The sequence below is a fragment of the Tursiops truncatus genome, chromosome 13 (assembly GCF_011762595.2).
Source record: "Tursiops truncatus isolate mTurTru1 chromosome 13, mTurTru1.mat.Y, whole genome shotgun sequence".
Taxonomy (NCBI): domain Eukaryota; kingdom Metazoa; phylum Chordata; class Mammalia; order Artiodactyla; family Delphinidae; genus Tursiops; species Tursiops truncatus.
In genome coordinates this window covers 2,978,559-2,999,703 of record NC_047046.1, presented here as the reverse complement: position 1 = coordinate 2,999,703, position 21,145 = coordinate 2,978,559, and the positions used below count along the sequence as shown (strand labels likewise).

The 21,145-nt window shown below is 45.8% G+C and overlaps 1 protein-coding gene across 1 annotated transcript in view; it reads right to left on the bottom strand.

Annotated features, from left to right (window-relative positions):
- Positions 1–746: 746 nt before the first annotated feature.
- The window catches only part of LOC109551145 (transmembrane protein 132D-like), a 382,883-nt gene continuing 362,484 nt past the window's right edge, over positions 747–21,145 (bottom strand). Inside the window, exon 6 of the mRNA XM_033837902.1 lies at positions 747–950. Within this exon, the coding sequence (XP_033693793.1) occupies positions 747–950 (204 nt within the window). The remainder of the gene's footprint in view (positions 951–21,145) is intronic.

Genomic DNA, 21,145 nt, shown 5'->3' with positions numbered 1-21,145 from the left:
CCACAAGGCTGGGAGTCCCCCTCCCCGGACCGCACCCCTCACCAGCCTGGGGCGTTTGCTGGCATCTCACAGCATCAGAGGAGGTGCCGGGATGCCTTCGTCTCCACAGTGGGTGGTGGCAGCGTGACAAACCCCTCTCCGCTGCCGACTGGCATCGTGCTACAAGCTGCCTGGCAGAGCAAACTCAGTCCCCCGCCTGGCACAGCCCCCAGGGGGCCTTTGCCTTAGAGCACTTCTGCGTTCAGTGGAAAAGGAGAAAGGAGACGCCAGAGGAAAGGAAAGAGTCTGCGGCACTCACATGAGGCCCGGCGGGAGCTGGTCACCTCATCCCTAAGTCGAGGAGAATTCTGCGGCTTGGCCAGGGAAGCGGAGACCGGTTGTGAATCAAAGCTGGGGGTAACTGTATACTTTATACCCACACTGACGTTCCCCAAACGCTTTGCGCGCTGAAATCACCCCAGAGCGTGGCTGCATACGTGTTCATCTAGCTTCCCTCCCCTTCCCAGCCGGGCGGTCGGGGGCCCGGAACCTCGCTTAGGACGCTGGTCCCTCACCCTCGCAACCTCCCCAGGAGGTGGGGAAGAGGCCACAAGCACTTGGAAACGCGGAAGGTCAGAGCATCACAGACCAAGACTCCTCCCCAGACCAATTCTCATCCTGTTCTATTCCTGGGCAGGGAATGGAGGCGGCAGGATAACCAGAGCGGGATCGGGGGGCATCCCGAAGGGCCCCGTGGTCCCAGCGGGTCAACCAACACTGATGCCGACACGACAGCGGATTTCTGCGGGGGCCGGGAGGTGTCGACTTGCCTTAATGACGTCTTCATCGGAAGAGCGGCACTCCACAGACTTGAGATCGGTCACGGCGCCGTCCTCCTCCACGGAGACCACCTTCACCGGCACGGCCACCGTCTTCCCAGTGAGGACGGCTGTGTTCAGGATCTCCGCCTCCTGGAAGACCAAACACACGCTACGGTCACACCCCTGCACGCACGCAGGCAGACCGCCTTCCCCAGCCTCCCTACCAAGAGCCCCACCCCTACTCAGGCTCAAAAAGCCCAGCACTGGGCACCGGCCGAGGGGTCACGGCGGCCAGGAGAGAACGTTCCGCCATCACCCAGACTTGCGCAGGGAGAGTACGATGGAGAAGGGGTATCACATGTGGGGGCGAAGGAGCAAATGTATCACTAATATTGTGCTCGACAAACCTCACCACGTACCAGGAACTGCCCTAAGCACTTTATAAATATGGACCTATGAATTCTCACAGCATCCCAACGCACATTCGTATTCACTCCATGTTGTGGATGGCACAGAGAGGTTTTGTCATTTGCCCAAGGTCACACAGCTAGGAAGTAGTGAAGGTGGGATCTGAACCCAGGATGCTCAGCTCCTGAGTCCATGTGTTCGCCATTCCAATTGGTATAAATCCACACAAAATGATTCCAATGTCAGCAGTCAACTGTTGACCAGAGGAGCAGGGTGCCTAGATTAGTAATGATGCAGGGGGCAGGCAGAGGCTGTGAGAGACCCTCACTCTGTAGGCTGTCGCTCAGGCTTCTTTCACTTACTGCCAGTTTTCACATCCTGGCCTCTGTGCTTGTCCGGAATGCTGTGATGGCCTCAGTGACACTCCCAATGCCCCATCAATGTGACACACGCACGCACAACACACACCCAAGCACGTGTTTTCCCTACTAAACACTCCCTCCAGAGCTCAGCTCAACACACGTGTGTCCTCTGGGACACCCCCCGCCTGCCCCTGTTATTTGCTTGCAGAGGCCGAGGACATGACAGCCCCTCAGAGCCCAGGAAAGAAAGGCAGGGCCTCTCCTTCAGGCACCCGACACACCTGCCGTTTTACTGTTACTTATAGTCGTTCAATCCTTTCATCCCTCTTCTAGAAGGTAAGCTCTGCGGGCTCCATCTGCTTTCTGCTCACCAGAACCTCGCCCAGAGCCCGTGGAAGGCATGGAGAAGGGCCCAGCAGGGAAGGAACTGGAATCCACATCGGCATGAGCATCTCCTTGCTGTGTCTCAGTCCTCTGTGCATGAGGACCTTCTTTTATTAATTTTAATTTTTATCGAAGTATAGTTGATTTACAATGTTGTGTTGGTTTCAGGTGTACAGCAAAGTGATTCCCTTACATATATACATATATTTATTCTTTTTCAGATTCTTTCCTATTATCGGTTATTACAAGATATTAGAGTTCCCTGTGCTAGACAGTAGGTCCTTGTTTATCTCTTTTATATATAGTCGTGTGTATCTGTTAATCCCAAACTCCTAATTTATCCCTCCCGCACCTTCCCTTTTGGTAGCCGTAATTTGTTTTCTATGTCTGTGATTCTATTTCTGTTTTGGAAAGAAGTTCATTTGTATCATTTTTTTAGATTCCACATGTAAGTGATATCATATGATTATTTGTCTGCATGAGTCCCTTCTGCTTGGCACTGGGTACACAGGTGACTTTTCCCGGACACTGAGCAACAATCCCTACTCTGCACTCAGTGCGCCCAAGCCCTCTCTGGCTACTCTGCACTCAGTGCACCCAAGCCCTCTCTGGCTACTCTGCACTCAGTGCGCCCAAGCCCTCTCTGGCTGCTCTGCACTCAGTGCGCCCAAGCCCTCTCTGGCTACTCTTACTTATACTGTTGTGGCTTGTGAACTGGCACAGTCCTGGGAGGTCATATGAGCCCATTTCTCAGATGGAGAACACTGAGTCCTAGGAATCTCATTCTTCTCTGCAGGGATTGTCACTTCTAATCACATGAAAATCAAAGTCCCTGGGCTTCCCTGGTGGCGCAGTGGTTGAGAGTCCGCCTGCCGATGCAGGGGACGCGGGTTCGTGTCCCGGTCCGGAAAGATCCCACATGCCGCGGAGCGGCTGGGCCCGTGAGCCATGGCCGCTGAGCCTGCGCATCCGGAGCCTGTGCTCCGCAACGGGAGAGGCCACAACAGTGAGAGGCCCCCGTACCGCAAAAAAAAAAAAAAAAAAAAAAAAAAAAAATCCAAGTCCCTGTGTAACCCGAAATCTCTGTATAACAAGACTTCCAAGTTCTAGCCCATGGCATTCTCAGTTCAGCCCCCATTCATCACACGTCCATCGTGTTCTAAGAGGTTCTGTGTCAGCACGCACACCGAGTTTCTTCTGTCAGTCTGAACTTGACTGACCTAGCCTGGGAACAGCAACAAGAGAACATCTGGACAGGCCTTAGGAGCTGTTTAGGGAGGTTCTGCATCTCTTACAGACAGGCTTGCAGAGATTCTGGTTAATTTGGTTTTCATGTGAAATCACAAACGCCTGTTTAGCCGCACGCCAGAAGAAGGCGTAGAAGTTTATCATCTTAAAATTACATAACCGTTTTCCTTATGTCAACTTTCCATTTCTTATATAAGATCTTACTTTTCCTTTATAGGACACGGTTCATTTTATACTTAGCTCATTTGGTTTAGCCTTTGGAAATGATAATATATATATACACATATATGGATATAAATATACATTTTGTTCCTTTATTTTAATTCTGAAAGACAAGACTACAGTTTGTAATGTTCCTGAATTTCAAAGACCATGCCTCAAACTGTCTGAATATGCATAGGCCTCCAAATGCCCCATTGCTTATGCACCTTTTTTTTCCCTCCCCTGTGGGTTCCCAGCCAGATTTTGTTTTATTTTGGGTACAAACATAGTAAAAGAATAAAGGAGCCCAGTCAGAATGTGGTGCTACTTTCTGTTGCCTCTGGGAAGGAAAAAGGCCGGGCGTATTTTTCTACTCTAAAGGGTAGAGATCAAAGGGAACTATTCTCACTTTGGGAAGAAGTGGAAAAAATGCATTTTAACTCTCGGGCCCAACCTGGCCCACTTCACAGGGAAAAAACAGACTAGAGGAGCAGCATTAGGACGCCAGTGTCAAAGAAAACAATTTTGCACATCAGTGGTGGAAAAGTAAAGAGCACGTCTGCTCCAACTCAAAGGCCTTTAATGCATTTGCAGTCAGCTCAGCATCATGAGAAACGACCCTGCGGTAACCAATGAGCAGCTGTGAGCCCGCACATCTGGGGTGTTTTCTTATCCTCTAAACAGAAAGCATCGCTCTGCCTGCAGGATCTCGGTGGGGATGAGGGACTGAGATTTCAGGCTTGGTATTCCCCTGCCTTCTCTGGGCAATTCTTTGATATTAAGAACCTTCTCTTAACTCTGCTCAATATTCGGTAATAACCTAAATGGGAAAAGAATTTGAAAATGAATAGGAGATATATATATATATGTTTACAGAGGATATATATAACTGAGTCACTTTGCTGTACACCTGAAACTAACACAACATTGTCAGTCAACTATACTCCAATATAAAATAAAAATTACAAAAAAAGAAACCTAGATCAAATCCACCCAATAATCCGTGGATTTCATGGTTATAAAAAGCAATATATTCCCTACTGCTTTTTTTTTAAGTTGTTGCTGTGTTTCATTTGAGTGAGTTAAGTTTGTTTCTTTCACTTGCATTAATAAAGTTTTGAGTAGTGCAAAAAATAAAATAAAAAATAAATAAGGTGAAAACAAAAAAGAACCTTCTCTTGTGCAGCACGGCTTTCTCTAGGACGTGAATGGTGGGTGGATGGCTCACAAGTCTCTAGACAAGAGGGTGGTGGTGATAGTACCTGCTGAGCCCTGGCTTGGGCTGAGACGTCATCCCATAAAACCCTTGAACTCAGCTGCCTTATTGCCGTGAGTTCACCTTACCAGAGCCCCTGCGCCTAGGAAACAAAGGCAGCATCTCTTGAGAAAGCTCTGTCTCAGTCCTTACCGATAGCTCCATGCTCGCCTTCTGCCACCTGGACATCCTGTTCTTGCCAGTAAGTCCTTCCTGGGAATCTGACAACACAGTTGCAGAACTTCAGGGTCACCAGAGGATAGGAGGGAGTGTGGGTGGGGGAAGAGAAGCTGACTGTGGCACCAGAAAAAGGGACAACCTCCTGAGTGAGGCCACACATCCTTTTCTTGGAATCTAACTAATTATCATCTATTGTAAGGAAACAATAACCGTCCTCATTTTGCTGGAGAAATGATGACCCGCATCTCGTTTTGGAAAGCCCCTAGAATAGATGCTGGGGCGAGGACTCAAGGGCCACTTGTTTGGGAGGTTCAGGAAACTTCAGGAAGGGAGTGGGGAAAGGATACGGGGAGGAAGAGGCAGCCAATGAGGGTGTGTGTCCTGCCAGCAACCACAGTGGAGGCTGGACCTTAGTCCTGCAGGGGTTGATCTCTCTTACGAAATATACCGTGCATTTTATATATTTCAATAGGTTGAAATGGATTACGATATATTTCCCTGCGGGGACGTTATCTGAAATCACCCCTAAAAATAATTCCCCGGAGGGGCAAGGGAGCTGGGGTATTTATACATTCGTCCAGCCTGCTGTGTGTGTAGGCAGACAGGCTTCGACAGTCCCAAGGAAAGCTCCTGGCAGACGGTAACACTGGGAATTGGTCTGGAAGGGTGTAAGGGAAATGCATACAGCACCGACAGTCTGCTGTGACTTAAGTGTGAAGTAATTTGACATATGGAGGTCTAACGGATTGGAACCAACATTAGAGTGTTTGTTTGTTTTTTAAAAATTTCCTCCTGCTTCTAGGATTCCAATTTTCTCTTCGTGTACGAGCACCGTCATGTGTTCACAGGCACTCTTGAAAATTAATTGTAAAACAGAGAAGAAGATAATGGGCACAGGAAAACATTACATGAGACAGGAAACAGTCTAAATCACGTCAGAAACAGAAACAGACTCACAGACATAGAAAACAAACTTATGGTTACCAAAGGGGAAAACAGGACAGACGGATAAATTAGGGGTTTGGGATTAACAGAGACACACTACTATATATAAAATAGGGAACTAACAAAGACCTACCGTGTACCACAGGGAACTATACGCGATATCTTGTAATAATCTATAAGGGAAAAGAATCTAAAAAAGAATATATATGTATGACTGAATCACTTTGTTGTACATCTGAAACTAACACAACGTTGTAAACCAACTATATTTCAATAAAAATTTTTAAAAAACACATCAAGGGGACTTCCCTGGTGGCGCAGTGGTTGAGAGTCCACCTGCCGATGCAGGGGACACGGGTTCGTGCCCCGGTCCGGGAAGATCCCACATGCCGCGGAGCGGCTGGACCCGTGAGCCATGGCCGCTGGGCCTGCGCGTCCGGAGCCGCTGCTCCGCAACGGGAGAGGCCGCAAGGGTGAGAGGCCCGTGTACCGCAAAAAAAAAAAACACACATCAAGAGATGGATCTGTGTGTTAGAGACAGTTTGTAACTCACCCAGTGTGCATTCTGCCTTCCTGCCTACTTACCAAAATGCCAATTTCGTTTCAGGCTGTAAAATGCCCAGCTAAAATTATTCCATTTCTCTGGCTGTACTTAAGCTGTGACACAGTTCTGGTCTGTGACATATAAATGGCAGTGACTGGGTGAAGCTTCCATGGAAGTTTAAAAAAAAAACAACAGATCCTGAAGGTTGTTTCGTGCTACCCCTTTCTTCCTTCCCACGGTGCACAGATGATGCTGGAGTTGGCGCTGTCTCTTGTACCCCCAAAGTTGGAGTTTTCTGTTAAGAGCCACACGGTTCAGTGTAGTACAGTTGGTTAAGAGTGTGGAAGCTCTCCCTGGTGGCACGGTGTTTGAGAGTCCGCCTGCCGATGCGGGGGACACGGGTTCGTGCCCCGGTCCGGGAAGATCCCACATGCCAGGGAGCGGCTGGGCCCGTGAGCCATGGCCGCTGAGCCTGCACGTCGGAGCCTGTGCTCTGCAACGGGAGAGGCCGCAGCAGTGAGAGGCCCACGTACCGCAAAAAAAAAAAAAAAAAAAAAAAAAAAAAACAGTGAGGAAGCTCATATGGGACCATTGGGTTCAAATTCCACCTTTGACACGATTCACTGGGTGACCTTGGGCAACTTAACTCCATTTTTAAAAAATTTTTTATTAAATATAATTTTTTTTTGACTTATTGGCTTAGCTCCCCAAACCCGCGCTCCCTGCATTGGAAGTGCAGAGTCTTAACCACTGGACTACCAGGGAATCCAACTTACTTAACTCTTGGTGCCTACATTTTCTCAACTATAAAATGAGGATAACAGTATCCACCCTCGCGTTTGCCCTATAGGTTTAGGTGAGTTTATAACTGCAGAGTGTTTACAACACTGCCTGGTGTCTAGGAAGTTCTAAGTGTTCGATAAAGACAGTAGGTCCCTTACATACGAACCTTCAAGTTGCGAACCTTCAAGGATGCAAACGTGCATTCCATCAACGTCAGGCGTGAGTGCAATTGCAGCTTGCCCTCCGTCTCCTATTGCTGACGATACTTCAGCTCTACCATCTCCCACCCCCCTCCCTCCTCCAGTCAGTAACTCTTCCTGCCTGTTCACTCGATGCCAGCCCCTGTGTGCCAGCTGTTGTACTGGTGCTACTGTACTTTTCAAGGGACTGTATAGTAAGATTAAAAATGTTTTCTTAATTTTTTGTGTTTGTTTTTTATGTATTATTTGTGTGAAAAGTATTATAAACCTATTACAGTACAGCACTATATAGCCGATTGTGTTAGCTGGATACCTAGGCTAACTTGGTTGGACTTGAGAAGAAATTGGACCTATGCACCCGCTCTCAGAATGGACCTCAGAATGGACTTACTGGACCCAAAGGTGCACGATGACTGCAAAGGAGTAATGTCCCCCAGAATTCCTGTCCGCTTGGAACCTCAGAATATGACCTGATTTGAACATAGAGTCATTGCACATATAATTAGTTAAAATGAGGTCATGTTGGGTTTGATAATCCAATGACTGGTGTTCCCCATAGGAAGAGAAAACACAGTCAGAAGCTCAGGGAAGATGGTCCTGTGAAGATGGAGGTGGAGACGGGAGGGATGCAGCCACCAGCCGAGGGGCATCAAAGATGCTGGCCTCACCAGAAGCTGGAAGAGGGAGGAAGTGTCCTTCCCAAGAGCTGGCAGAGGGAGCATGTCCTGTTGACAGCTGGAGTTTTGATCTGGAGATTGCTGAACTGTGAGAGAATACATTTGTTTTTTTTTTTTTTTTTAATTGAAGCATAGTTGATTTACAATGTTGTGTTAATTTCTGCTGTAGAGCAAAGTGATTCCGTTATACATATACATACATTCCTTTCATCTTCTTTTCCATTGTGGTTTATCACAGGATATTGAACATAGTTCCCTGTACTACACAGTAAGACTTGTTGTTGATCCATCCTATATAGAATATCTCACGTCTGCTAACCCCAGACCCCCAGCCGGTCCCTGCCCCCGCCCCCTTGGCAACCACCTGTTCTCTATGTCTGTGAGTCTGCTTCTGTTTCGTACATAAGTTCATTTGGATCATATTTTAGATTCCCCCATAAGTGATATCATATGATATTTGTCTTTGTCTGACTGACTTCACTTAGTATGATCATCTCTAGGTCCATCCATGTTGCTGCAAATGGCATTATTTCATTCTTTTTTATGGCTGAGTAGTATTCCACTGTATATATGCACCACATCATCTTCATCCATTCATCGGTCGGTGGACACTTAGGTTGTTTCCACGTACATTTCTGTAGGTTTAAGCCACCGCATTTGTGGCACTTTGTTAGGGCAGCCCCAGGAAACTAGCACAATGACTGAGCCCCGAGGAGAAGCAGCCTGGATGCTGGAGGCCCCACAGCACTAAGCTGGGACAGCGTCCTCTGAACACACCTGGAGACAAGACTAAAATCGTGCTCATTTCATCCTTCTGTGTTTGTGTGTCCTGCTACTCACAGATAATCACAGTCCTATCTGACACCCTGGAGGGAAGAAATCCTCATCAGTTTTCACAGGTCTTAGGCTGAAATAAGCAAGGTAAATTGCCTATTGTCCCTTAATGAGAAGAAAACCATGTTTGGACCTTCAACATTACTGTGGCTTTTGGAGATCATTTTAACATGTGGTTTTGAGACGATCCCACGTTTGTTCAACTGGACAAACACGGTTGGAATAGAACAAATGCGGTGTCAGCCGCATCCACTGCTTCCTCTCTGAGCAAAAGCATCATAGATGAAGCTGTGGGCACCCCACTGGAGGAGCGGCGAGAAGGACAAATGTCCCATTAAACAAACAGAACGGAGCACAAATGGAAGCACCGCCTTCGGCTACGATGTGCGAAGCTTGGCTGCACGTCTCCGTCTGGGAAAGTTGGAGCCTTGTCTGATCAAAGCGGCACGCAGCCCCATCCCTTCACCTCCAAGCAGGGCGTTTCACATCTTTTAACTCAGTGAGAGAGAAATTTGAAAGATGGGCGTTATGAGGAGTTGGCAATAAAAGTTAACTGGCACACTCAGCTTGCTTTTACTTAGATTTGCACAAAGATAGCATCTCCTCTGGGGACTTATAAGGACAGAAGAAGAGGGTGTAAGCTCTCCAACAAACAAGATTTGAGTGAAATATCAAAGTAAATTTCCTTATAATATTTTTAAAGGAAAATAAAGAGTTCCTGGGATGGACAGCTTTTGTTTTCACCTGCCCCAAGTCCTTCTGCCTAACAGGACTTCAGTTTTCCTTTGGGGAAACCATCCCTTCTTTTTAGGACTGAAAATCACCATAACCCTCTGCCCCTGGCCACAGAAGTCGGCAGACCTCTCTGAAGCTATGACAGTCAGGTCCTCCTACCCTGGATTTGAACTTCATTCAAGGAGAGTGAGGCAAGGGCCAAGGATGTTTCTATTTCCTTCGTCCCACTGGCGGCACCTGGAAAAGTCTGTCATTTGTCCTCTTATCTGTATTTCCACTAAGGTACTGGTTCCTGCCTTTTTAACTATTTTTATCTACTCTCTGAGAGAGCCTGGATTCATTTGATAAATTCCTTTTTAGAGGGTAGAACTTATGTTAAGTGTTCTCACCACACACACTAGTAATAATAATAATAATAATAATAGGGGAGGGAAGAAACTTTGGGAGGTGATGGATATGTCCATGGCCTTGGTAGTGGTGCTGTTTTCACAGGTACAGTTAAGTCCCCTACATACGAACGAGTTCCATCCTGAGAGCGCGTTCGTAAACCCATTTTGTTCCTAAGTCCAACAAAGTTAGCCTAGGTACCCACCTAACACAATCGGCTATATAGTACTGTACTGTAATAGGTTTATAATACTTTTCATGCAACTAATACATAAAAAGAAACAACACAAAAAATAAGGAAAACATTTTAAATCTTACATCGCAGTCCCTTGAAAAGTACAGTAGTGCCGTACAACAGCTGGCACACAGGGGCTGGCATCGAGTGAACAGGCAGGAGGAGTTACTGACTGGAGGAGGGAGGGGGGTGGGAGATGGTAGAGCTGAAGGATCGTCAGCAATAACAGACGGAGGGCGAGCTGCAATTGCACTCACGCCTGATGCTGATGGCTCAGGTGCTGGTTCCTTGCTGGATTCAAGTCTATCCACCCTCTTGAAAAAATGATCCAGTGATGTCTGGGTAGTAGCTCTTTTTTTCTTGTTGTAGATGACACGGTAGCACTGGATTGCATTCTGAACGGCAGCTGCAACCTTCGTGTACCGTTCTACGTTAGGGTCCTGTGCCTCAAAATCTAACAGTGCCTCCTCAGATAAAGAAAATCCCCTGCCACTTCCTGCGTCGTGAATCTCTTCGGTTCTTCAGTTACTTCTTCTTTCTCTTGTTTCTCACGAAAGCACAAACACTTGTAGAGGATACACGCACGTGACAATGTACGCCAGACACGTGAACTAACTTATGTGACTGGACATGTGGACGGACGTTCACGTCTTTGAAAGTTAGCAACTTGAAGGTTCGTATGTAGAGGACTTACTGTATATACTTATCCCCAAACTCATCAAGTTGTATACTCTAAAACGTACAGCTTTTCACATGTCAGTCATACCTCAGACGTGGTTAAAACAAACAAACAAACAAAAAACAGAATCATTTTCTTTTGCTTACAAAGAATCCTACTTGATAAAGGCAACCAGGAGACTTTAGATGAAAGCACATTGTTTTATAGGGTTTCCTTCTAATTCTTATTGAGAGGCAGACTTTTTATTTCTTTAATGATTATCAATTTGTTAGCCAATCTGCAAACTGGATACTGCATTAGTTTGAGTTTTCCCCCAAAGCAGAGCCTGAGACAAGGCTCTGGATTGAGTTAATTTATTTGCAGGGGGTGGGAGTGAGGAGTGAAGCATGGGAGGCAGGGAAGGAGGGAAAGCCAACAGTAGGGTGTGCACAGGCTGGAAGCACTCGTCCCCCAGGGGTGTACTGTCCACACTTGGGCACAGGCTCCCAGGATGCAAGAAAAGCCCTGGACCCACCTGTGGGAAGTTGTCTGAACGACTCAAGCTGGGACCAGGTCAGGGAACTGCCCAGAGGAGGGCTGAGGGCACGTGACAGGGCACCAGCGACAGCAGCTCCAGAAATGGCCCCAAGTGTTAGAAAGTTGCTCCCATGTCGGGTAAGAAATTTCCCAGGATAAACTCTGGGATGAGTATTTTACTTCATTTTTTTAAAAAAGAAACACACCTGGACATTCCCGCTTGCACGGAAATATGTGGGCAGAACTCACACTAATTTAAACAGCAGGTTTCAGAACTCAAGCTTCTTTGCTTTCCTGCTTATCATCCTTGGATAGACTAAAATAACTTATCACTGAATAAGACCAGATCAAATGCTCCACTGAAGCAAAGACACAAACACGGTGGCATCCCTACGGGTCGTCAGGAGATGAAGAATTCACACACCCTGAATCAAGGACCTGCACTGAGAGCAATGGTACCATCTGGGGAGCTGACCTTGTGCCTTTGGGAGCACAGCTGAGATCTGCCTGCAATTTGCAACATTCGTATTCTTTTCCTGACACTTCTGCAACTTCCTGTATTGCTAATAGATTTGTTTTTTTTTTAAAAAAAATAGGTACTCGGGCTTCCCTGGTGGCACAGAGGTTAAGAATCCGCCTGCCAATGCAGGGGATACGGGTTCGGGCCCTGGTCCGGGAAGATGCCACATGCCGCGGAGCAACGAAGCCCGTGCGCCACAATTACTGATCCTGTGCTCTAGAGCCTGCGAGCCACAACTACTGAGCCCGCGAGCCACAAGTACTGAGCTTATGCGCCACAACTACTGAAGCCTGCACGCCTAGAGCCAGTGCTCTGCAACAAGAGAAGCCACTGCAATGAGAAGCCCGCGCACCACAATGAAGAGTAGCCCCCGCTCGCCGCAACTAGAGAAAGCCCACGAGCAGCAACGAAGACCCAACACAGCCATAAACAAATAAATAAAAATTAAAAAAAATAAAAAATTGGTACTCGATTTCTTACCATATTTACCCATTCTTCAAAATATCTTGGAACTAATGTGCAGTTCCGAGAAACACTTGTCAGTCAAGGATCTCAGTTGCAGACAACAGAATCCACCGCAGCTCATTTCAGCTGAAAGGAATTTGTCGAGTGCGGGCAGAGCCCTGCACTGTTGATGGATTTGAAGGAACCATCTCCAGCCCACGTCCCAAGATCAAGGCCTGGAGCCATGGACTGGCCGCCTCTGCCATGATTAGGAAGCTGACAAATCAGCCAGATTGTTCTAGAAGCTCATTACCTCTCCCCAGATCTCAGGCAGCCATGTGGATGCCCACACACTTCCTTGCCCCAGCGTTGGAAACAAGGCATCACAGGTGCCTCTAACTGGCAGAAAGTAACTCGCAAGCCTGAACCCTCAGACACTTTGCTCTCTCCCAGGAGGGCTGCATAAAGTAGGCTTCTGGAAGTTACCTAGAGAAGACGAGATTTATCCTGTGGGGAGCTCTACGAATGCCCAGAGGTGCGTGCCTCTGGGGCAGCTACGCACGATAGGTTTCCACTACATATATCAACACTACATGTGCTGGTATTTTCCTGATGTTGAAACACAAGAAGGCATATTCTGTTGTCTGTTAATTCCCTTAAATTAACATTTTATCATATTGGCACTATGCACCCCTCTGATTTTGATGCCAACTCCAGTGACACAACAAATAATACCTTATGATTCCTTGTCCACAGCAGACTGCATTCTAGGACATCGAGCGTCAAAGGGATATAAGAAGCGAGAATTTAGGTTTCATACTAAAATAAATACACTGCTGACTTAAAGACGGATGCCCAGATCAGGTCTAAAAATGATTTTTCCCCTTCTTGACAAAATAGATCATATTCAAACGTGACATTTAAAATACAGGTGAGGGGAAACCCTAAAACACCAGTATGGCATGGGTACCCATCAATCAGAAGAGATGCCTGGTCAATCAGTCTAGATGTCGGTGGGTACGCCATGCAGTGAATTCCAGCTGACACCAGAGAAAGGAAGGCTCAGCAAATATGCCATTTGCGCCTCTGTATTTTCCACCCTTGCTGTTAGGTAGGGCCACGTAAACACTTACAGTCACTAAAATGTTAGGGTCAATGTTGTTTGCTACCTCTGGGTTGAGGCAGTAACGCTTTCAGGCACAATTATCCATTCTTATCCATTCTTTCTCATCACCTGCCCTGACTGAAGAGGCTGCACATTCCAGGCGGTTCAGCTCCAAGGTGGTAGAGCCTGTTAGACCCAAGTCAGTGTACGGAGAAGAGCTTCCTGCTGCCCCACGTGGGGCACAAAGCAGGAGGAATAAAAATGCTTTCCTTGTCTCACGGCAATGAGACGGCAGAGCTACTTGTTACCGTAATACAACTAAATCCACCCTAATACACATTTCCCAACTCCAGTTTCAACAGTATGTATCCATTGAGTTCTGGACTGTGCCCCCAGCCAAAGGAGACGGCTCAGGTGTGAAAACTCAACACTGCGAGGCGACTGGCCCTTCATCTCCGGGTTGACCGGCCTGATTCCTGCTGAAATGAGCTGGGGCGGACCCAGCCTAAGTCAGTGGGGGACCTAACATCTCTGTAGCCAAGCTCTTCCTCAATGTGATTCCCTCACTGCGGTTAATTTCTTAAATCTTTTCAATTTAATTTCTTAAATTGAAATTTCCTAAATTAAATTTCTTTAATTTCTTAAATTGCGGTTAATTTCTTAAATCTTTCCAACAAAGATCAATAACCTAATAAATAGAATAGTGACTCATCACCCTGTCTTTGTCTCTTGCTTGTTTGGCCAAGCTCTGTTATTCCAGTACCCCTAATGAATACCAAACGTGCCAATTCAAACCACATTAAACAGAAGAGCCATTAGATGACCACGCAAATACTCATCTCATTAGCAATAACGGTACATCACGATCAATACTCTCTGTGCGTCTCTTAACAAGTGAAAGCATCAGTCAATTTGGCACCTGCATTGCAAACAAATTTATAAACCACTCTGTTTTTCTAAGGTACAGCAGCCCTTGGGTTTAACGGCTGTCGTGTGGTATGGAGAATTATTTCAACAGCCATACGGGGTAGAATAAAATTATTCTCCCTCTCATGGGGAAGCAGGGAAATGTCCCACCGCGGAGCCCCAAGGCGGCTGGCGGTCTGCTCATGCCTTTCACCAGTTAGGCTGTTTTTTGGATGCCACTGAACCACAAACCCAATGCACGGTGCGTTTACTTTTTTTTTTTTTTTTTTCCGGTACGCGGGCCTCTCACTGCTGTGGCCTCTCCCATTGCGGAGCACAGGCTCCGGACGCGCAGGCTCAGTGGCCACGGCTCACGGGCCCAGCCGCTGTGCAGCATGTGGGATCCTCCCAGACTGGGGCACGAACCCGCGTCCCCTGCATCGGCAGGCGGACTCTCAACCACTGCGCCACCAGGGAAGCCCACGTTTACATTTTTGTGTGAATTTTAAAATTTTATCAAGGTTACACAACCTCCTTGTTAAAATATTGCATTTGTGATAAAAGGTTTATCATAAAATATCACAAAAAGCCATCCCACCCATTTTTGTTCTCAGGTAACCACTTTCAACTCTCCTACTACGTTATGAAGACTTTTTTCCATATATCTAAATAACATGCTCTATTACAGTTTCTTGACATAGTAGGTTCAAGTACTATCTACTGATTTTCTGGGATGATGGATGAAATCTTCTCTCTCCCTCCGCAGTCTCTCCTGTCCCTGTCCATATGATTAGGTTCCTGTTCTGGTCCCTCTATTAGCTCTCTTTTTCATTTTAAGCAAACATACCTCTCATCAAGAGATAACGTGTTGACTCCCGAGTGGTTTAAAAGTCTGTTTGCCCAGTTCTGACACTTTTCCTATGCAGAAGTGGAGTCTAGGGACCCTCCCCTGCAGTACAGCCTGGCCTTAGCGACTAATGTCTGAAGCTTAGAGTGCAGTGAAGTGATGCCCTGTTATTTCTGAGGTCGGTCATCCAAGGCAATATAGCTTCCACCCGGTTTTCTCCCTGGGGCCCCTTGTTATTGGAACGCAGCCGCCATGCTGTGACGAAGCCCAGGCCACATGGAGAGGCCACTGTCGTGTAAATGATCTGGTCGGCAGCCCTGACCCACCAGATACAGCAATGAGGAAGCCTTCGAGGGGACTCCCCCAGCTGAGCAGAAGCCAGCTAGCCGAGTCAACTCCCAGAACCACCACAGAAAACAATATAAATGACAATCGCCTTGGTTATGCCACAACGTGAGCTTTCTTATGCAGCGAGAGGTAACTGAGACTCCACACACTTTAGAAGATGAGACTTATAGTCTCACACACTGAGACTCCACACACTTTAGAAGATGACAATATTAGCACCGCTTAAACGCCCCTTCAGCTCTTAATACCACACGGACCTCCCAACTTTTCTCATTTCTAACTTTTCCTTTTATCCTCTCAAGGTTGATAATATCTACATTGCGTCCTGAAGTATAATGAAGCCTCCGGTGCTTTCTACAAAGGCTGAGTCTAAAAGCTGGAAACCAGTAATGGATCCATTATACTCATACAAATATGTTCACTGGGGAGCAGAGGTTCTCCGTCTAGATGCTATTGATGTTTGGGGCCAGAAAACTCTTTGTGCTCGGTCTAGTCTCTGCACTTTACATGTTTAGCAGCGTCCCTGGACTCAGCACACGAAATGCCAGTATCATCCTCCTGTTGTGACGGCCAAACATGTCTCCAGACTTCACCCAATGCCACCTCAGTTGAGAACCACCGTGGTAGGACTAAAGAGTATCCTAGGATCCGTTTCTTTCCACTCTAATATTTACAGATGATGGTGTTACTGATCACCTGTCTCTTCTACCTTTCTCAATTTATCATTTTCATAACCTTCATTGTTGTCAAGCTCTTTACTGACCTCTCCATTCTCCTGGGGGTCTTCCCAGCAGAACTTCCCGTGCTTCTGTTCCAACAGATACATTCTCCAAGGAAACAGCATAGATGTAATTTGGGGACTTTCCTTTACTAGATTCAGAGTTTAATAAATATATGCACCAAAGGATGGAAAAAAATTTTAAATGCTAAAGCAGGAGGGAGGGAAATCCTTAATTTTCTTCATCAGCAGCAATTACAAACTCTACTGCGTACAGGGTTTCGTGCAAGCAGAACTGGCTGTCTATAGTAGATGTGCCTTTGAAAACTGAATGTAAAGAAATTTTTAAAAATCATTTTGTGTGTGTGTGTGTGTGTGCCAGTGGAGCGCACTGTTAAAAATGATCCTAAAATGGTAAGATCAAGGTCCGGCTCAAATGCTACATTCTTCTCAATCTCTCCAGGTAGAAACAATTGTGGAAAGTTTATTATAGATATTATAGAAAATAAATTATATATGGAGACAGCAGAGCATAGAGTGAAGAACACTGACTCTGGAATAAGGCAGCCGGGCTTTGAACCCCAGTTTCTATACCTACGAGCTCTGTGACTCCGGCAAACCAGTGCCTGCGCTGTGCCTCTGTCTGTCCATCTGTACAATGGGGGCTGTAAACGTTTCCATGTTATTGGGTGGATGTGAGGAGTGTATGCACGAAAAGTACTTAGAACTGTGCACGGCTTGTGGCAAAAGCAAAAATACATGCTAGCTATAACTGGACAAAACTAAAATTCAGGAAGATACACGCACCCCTATGTTCACAGCAGCACTACTTACAATAGTCAAGACATGGAAACAACTGAAATGCACACTGAGAGATGAATGGATAAAGCAGATGTGATACACACACACACACACACACACACACCATGGAATATTACTCAGCCATAGAAAAGAATGAAATAATCCCATTTGCAGCAACATGGAAGAACCTTGAGATTGTCATACTAATTGAAGTCAGAAAGAGAAAGACGAATTTCACATGATGTCATTTCTCTATGGAATCTAAGATATGACACAAATGAACTTGTTTACAAGACAAAAACAGACTCACAGACACAGACAGCAGGCTTTGGGTTGCCAAGGGGGAAGTGGAGTGGGGGAGGGATGGATTGGGAGTTTGGGGTCAGTAGATGCAATCTATTACACATAGAATGGATAAACAACAAGGTCCTACAGTATAGCACAGGGAACTCTATTCAATATCCTGTGATAAACTATAGTGGAAAAGAATAAAAGAATACATGCTAGCATTGCTATCATCATCCGCTTTGCCTGACCTCAAGACCCCTTCCAGCCCTGCCTCATACGCTGTGGGAACAGGAGAAAGGGAGCCCAGTCTGAAGGATTTGAGCCCCAGCTTTACACAACTAAGCGACCTTGGGCACATCGTGACTGCTCTCGGGGGCCAAGTTTTCTCACCTTAAAAGAAGATCTAAATGAGATATCGTAGAAGCCTCCCTCTGTGTTTCCTGCTCAGGCTCTGGACTCAGCCTGCCTGGGTTCAAAGTCCAGCTTTGCTCCGTCCTAGTTCTATGACTTGGCAAGTTACTTAAACCCTCTGCCCCTTGTTTTTCTCATGTGGGAACAGAGTTCTAAATAGCATCTATCTCTGAGAGTTCTTTTGAGGAGCAAAGGAGTTAATGCATGGGAAGTGTAAAAACCGTGCGTGGCATTTATTAAGTTTTCACTAAGGTTGTTTATCATCGGCAGAATCATGCGATACACACCATGACAGATACGTATTCAATATGTTCTTGGCAACTGACATAGTGAGAGAGGGAAGGAGGGAGACGAAACCATCACACCATTCAGTGAAACCCTGCTGCGTGCTGGGGGCAGGCAGGAATTCTCTGTTCCCTCAGTCACTCTCAGCAACACAGCCCCTCCCACTGGGAGCACGGGAACTGCACTGACAGTCACTCTTGGATTAAGGATGTATTTTTCACACATAGCCTCCCCGCCCAGAAGCCAACTTGGTGTTCAACCAAGGAACGCTAATCTGCTTCAACGCCGGAGGAAAAAACTGGAGGTTTTGAGGCTTCTAGGTTGTATCTTATCAGCGGTTGAAGGAATTTTCAAGGGCAAGGTGGACTGCGTGTTATTTTCACGTCACACATTCACTTTGGAACCCGAAATCCCATAGAAGATGGGCCTCCACTCCCATGTGCAGTGCCTGACACACAGTGGGCTTGCAGAGAGATGTGGGTGAATGAAATCTAAAACCATGAGTTCATGCAGATGGCCAACAGGCACACGAAAAGATGCTCATCATCGATAATCATTAGGGAAATGCACGTCAAAACTACAAGGAGGTACCACCTCACACCGGTCAGAATGGCCATCACTAAGAAGTCTACAAATAATAAATGCTGGAGAGGGTGTGGAGAGAAGGGAACCCTCCTGCACTGTTGGTGGGAATGTAAATTGGTGCAGCCGCTATGGAGAACAGTATGGAGGTTCCTCAAAAAACTAAAAATAGAGCTACCATAGGATCCAGCAATCCCACTCCTGGGCATATGCCCTGAGAAAACTACAATTTGAAAAGACACATGCACCCCATTGTTTATAGGCACTATTTACAATAGCCAAGACGTGGAAACAACCTAAATGTCCCATCGACAGATGAATGGATAAAGATGTGGTACATATGTACAATGGAATACTACTCAGCCATAAAAAAGGATGAAATAACGCCATTTGCAGCAACATGGACGGACCTAGAGATGATCATACTAAGCGAAGTAAGCCAGACAAAGAAAGACAAATATCATATGATATCACTTATATATGGAACCTAAAATACAACACAAATGAACATATCTATGAAACAGAAACAGATTCACAGACCTAGAGATCAGACTTGTGGTTGCCAAGGGGGAGGGGGAGTGGGGCAGGGAAGGAATGGGAGTTTGGGATTAGCAGATGCAAACTATTATATATAGGATGGATAAACAACAAAGTCATATTGTATAGTACAGGGAACTGTATTCAGTATCCTATGATAAACTGTAATGGAAAAGAATATGAAAAAGAATGTATATATATATGTGTGTGTGTGTATGTCTGCGTGTGTGTGTATAACTGAATCACTTTGCTGTACAGCAGATATTAACACGACACTGTAAATCAAATATACTTCAATAAAATTTGTAAAAACTTCGTGAGTTCTTGGCCACATTCATTCTTCATACAAATCCACATCGGGTTTATTTCTGGAGGAAACATCTGGGCAGGACTGCAGGATGACGCAGCTCAAACCTGGAGCATTTCTAGTCACATCCATGTTTCCTATGGAGGTTTTCAGAGCCTCCAGGTGAGGGCTCACATGGCATCTCAAGGGATGGGGCAATTCTCATACAGTTTGCTCTTGCCTTGAGTGGCACCTTATCTCTTTGTCCAGACAAATGTGCCCGGACTCGGTGTCTCAGGACATGGTATCAAAGCTTTGGTTTCAACCAGGGGCCTGGAAGGTGATGATGGTAAACTCTGGTGAACCTGGGTCTCATGCCTGATCAAAAGTGGGCGGTTTTAACTCCAGCTAAGGGATGCCTTGTAGGAACGTGGACCTGGGGGTTGCACATTTCCAGATTTTTTGAGAGAAGCCAAGAATCAATATTTTTATGTAAGATCTCTGATTTTTCTTACATTTGGCTCACCTTTGGTGAAAGCCCCTTGGAAGTCCAAACAAAACACATTTACAGGTTGTGTTGGCCTATGGGCTCCAATCTGTGACTTCTGTCCTAGTAGATAATAATCATCCCTAACAGTAAAGTCCTTTCGGATAAAAACAGGAAGAGTTTGAACTCTACTTGTCTGCACTCCCCAGCGAGTTGAGTTGAGGATTTTCCCAGGACCCCAGTTCATCTTTTTGGGTCACCCCACGACCCCTGCTGGCTGCGAATAAGGTCCCCTTTATTCTGGGCCGCCTGAAGAAATCCCCTGGTATCACAAAAGAACTGCTTACTTCTGCATTACTAATTTCCAATCTTATTTAGCATCAAGTTTCAGAATTAAGAAGCTAAGTGACAGCTGTTTAATTAACTCCTTAAGCTGATTAGACAGCATTATTGAAATCCCCTCAAGGAAGAATGTGTAGCTGTAGGGAGAACCCAGGGCCATGCTGCTGCCCCTGTTTAAATTCTGTAAGATGCTAAACCCATCAGCCAAGCAGTCTTGACATCTTCAAGGATGTGGTCAAATATAGATTTTTATTTATTACATTAACGGCTACAGAAGACTCCAAATGATAACAGTCACATGAACTTCTTTAGATCTGCTAAGCAAATGTGTCCTGCATTGAAAAAAAAAAAAGAAAGAGAAGAAAAAGGAATTTATTGGGGGTTTCTCAAAAAGCACTTTATGACGTGCAGAAATCCCAAGTGTTTAGTTGTGTTGTATTAGGAGAAGGGTTTGAATTCCCCCTTGGTCCTCACATAATGGGTTGTCAATCCTCCTCCTAATTAAAAAGACAAAGGCATATTAATGAGTTTAAGACTTTAAGCCAATTTTGTCTTCAACATTTTTGTTTTTAAAGTGGAATTTCCAAGGAAGGGAGGAAGCCACCATTTTTTGCCTGATTTTAAATGTGAGTCTGAGGTTGGCTGGACATCCCTGCACTGGAGAAAGAGTACAAAATGATGGATTTTTAAAAAAAATTTCCACTTTTTAATCCGTCCAGGCAACACTGAGCAGATGCCAACAGAACATGGAGTGAAGAGAATGTCAAAGATCTCGCGGCAGAAAGAGAGGCTGGAGAATAAATTCCCATTTGCCTGAATTCTTTAGAAATGGAACATAAGTTTAACTTAAAAATTTTTTAAATTT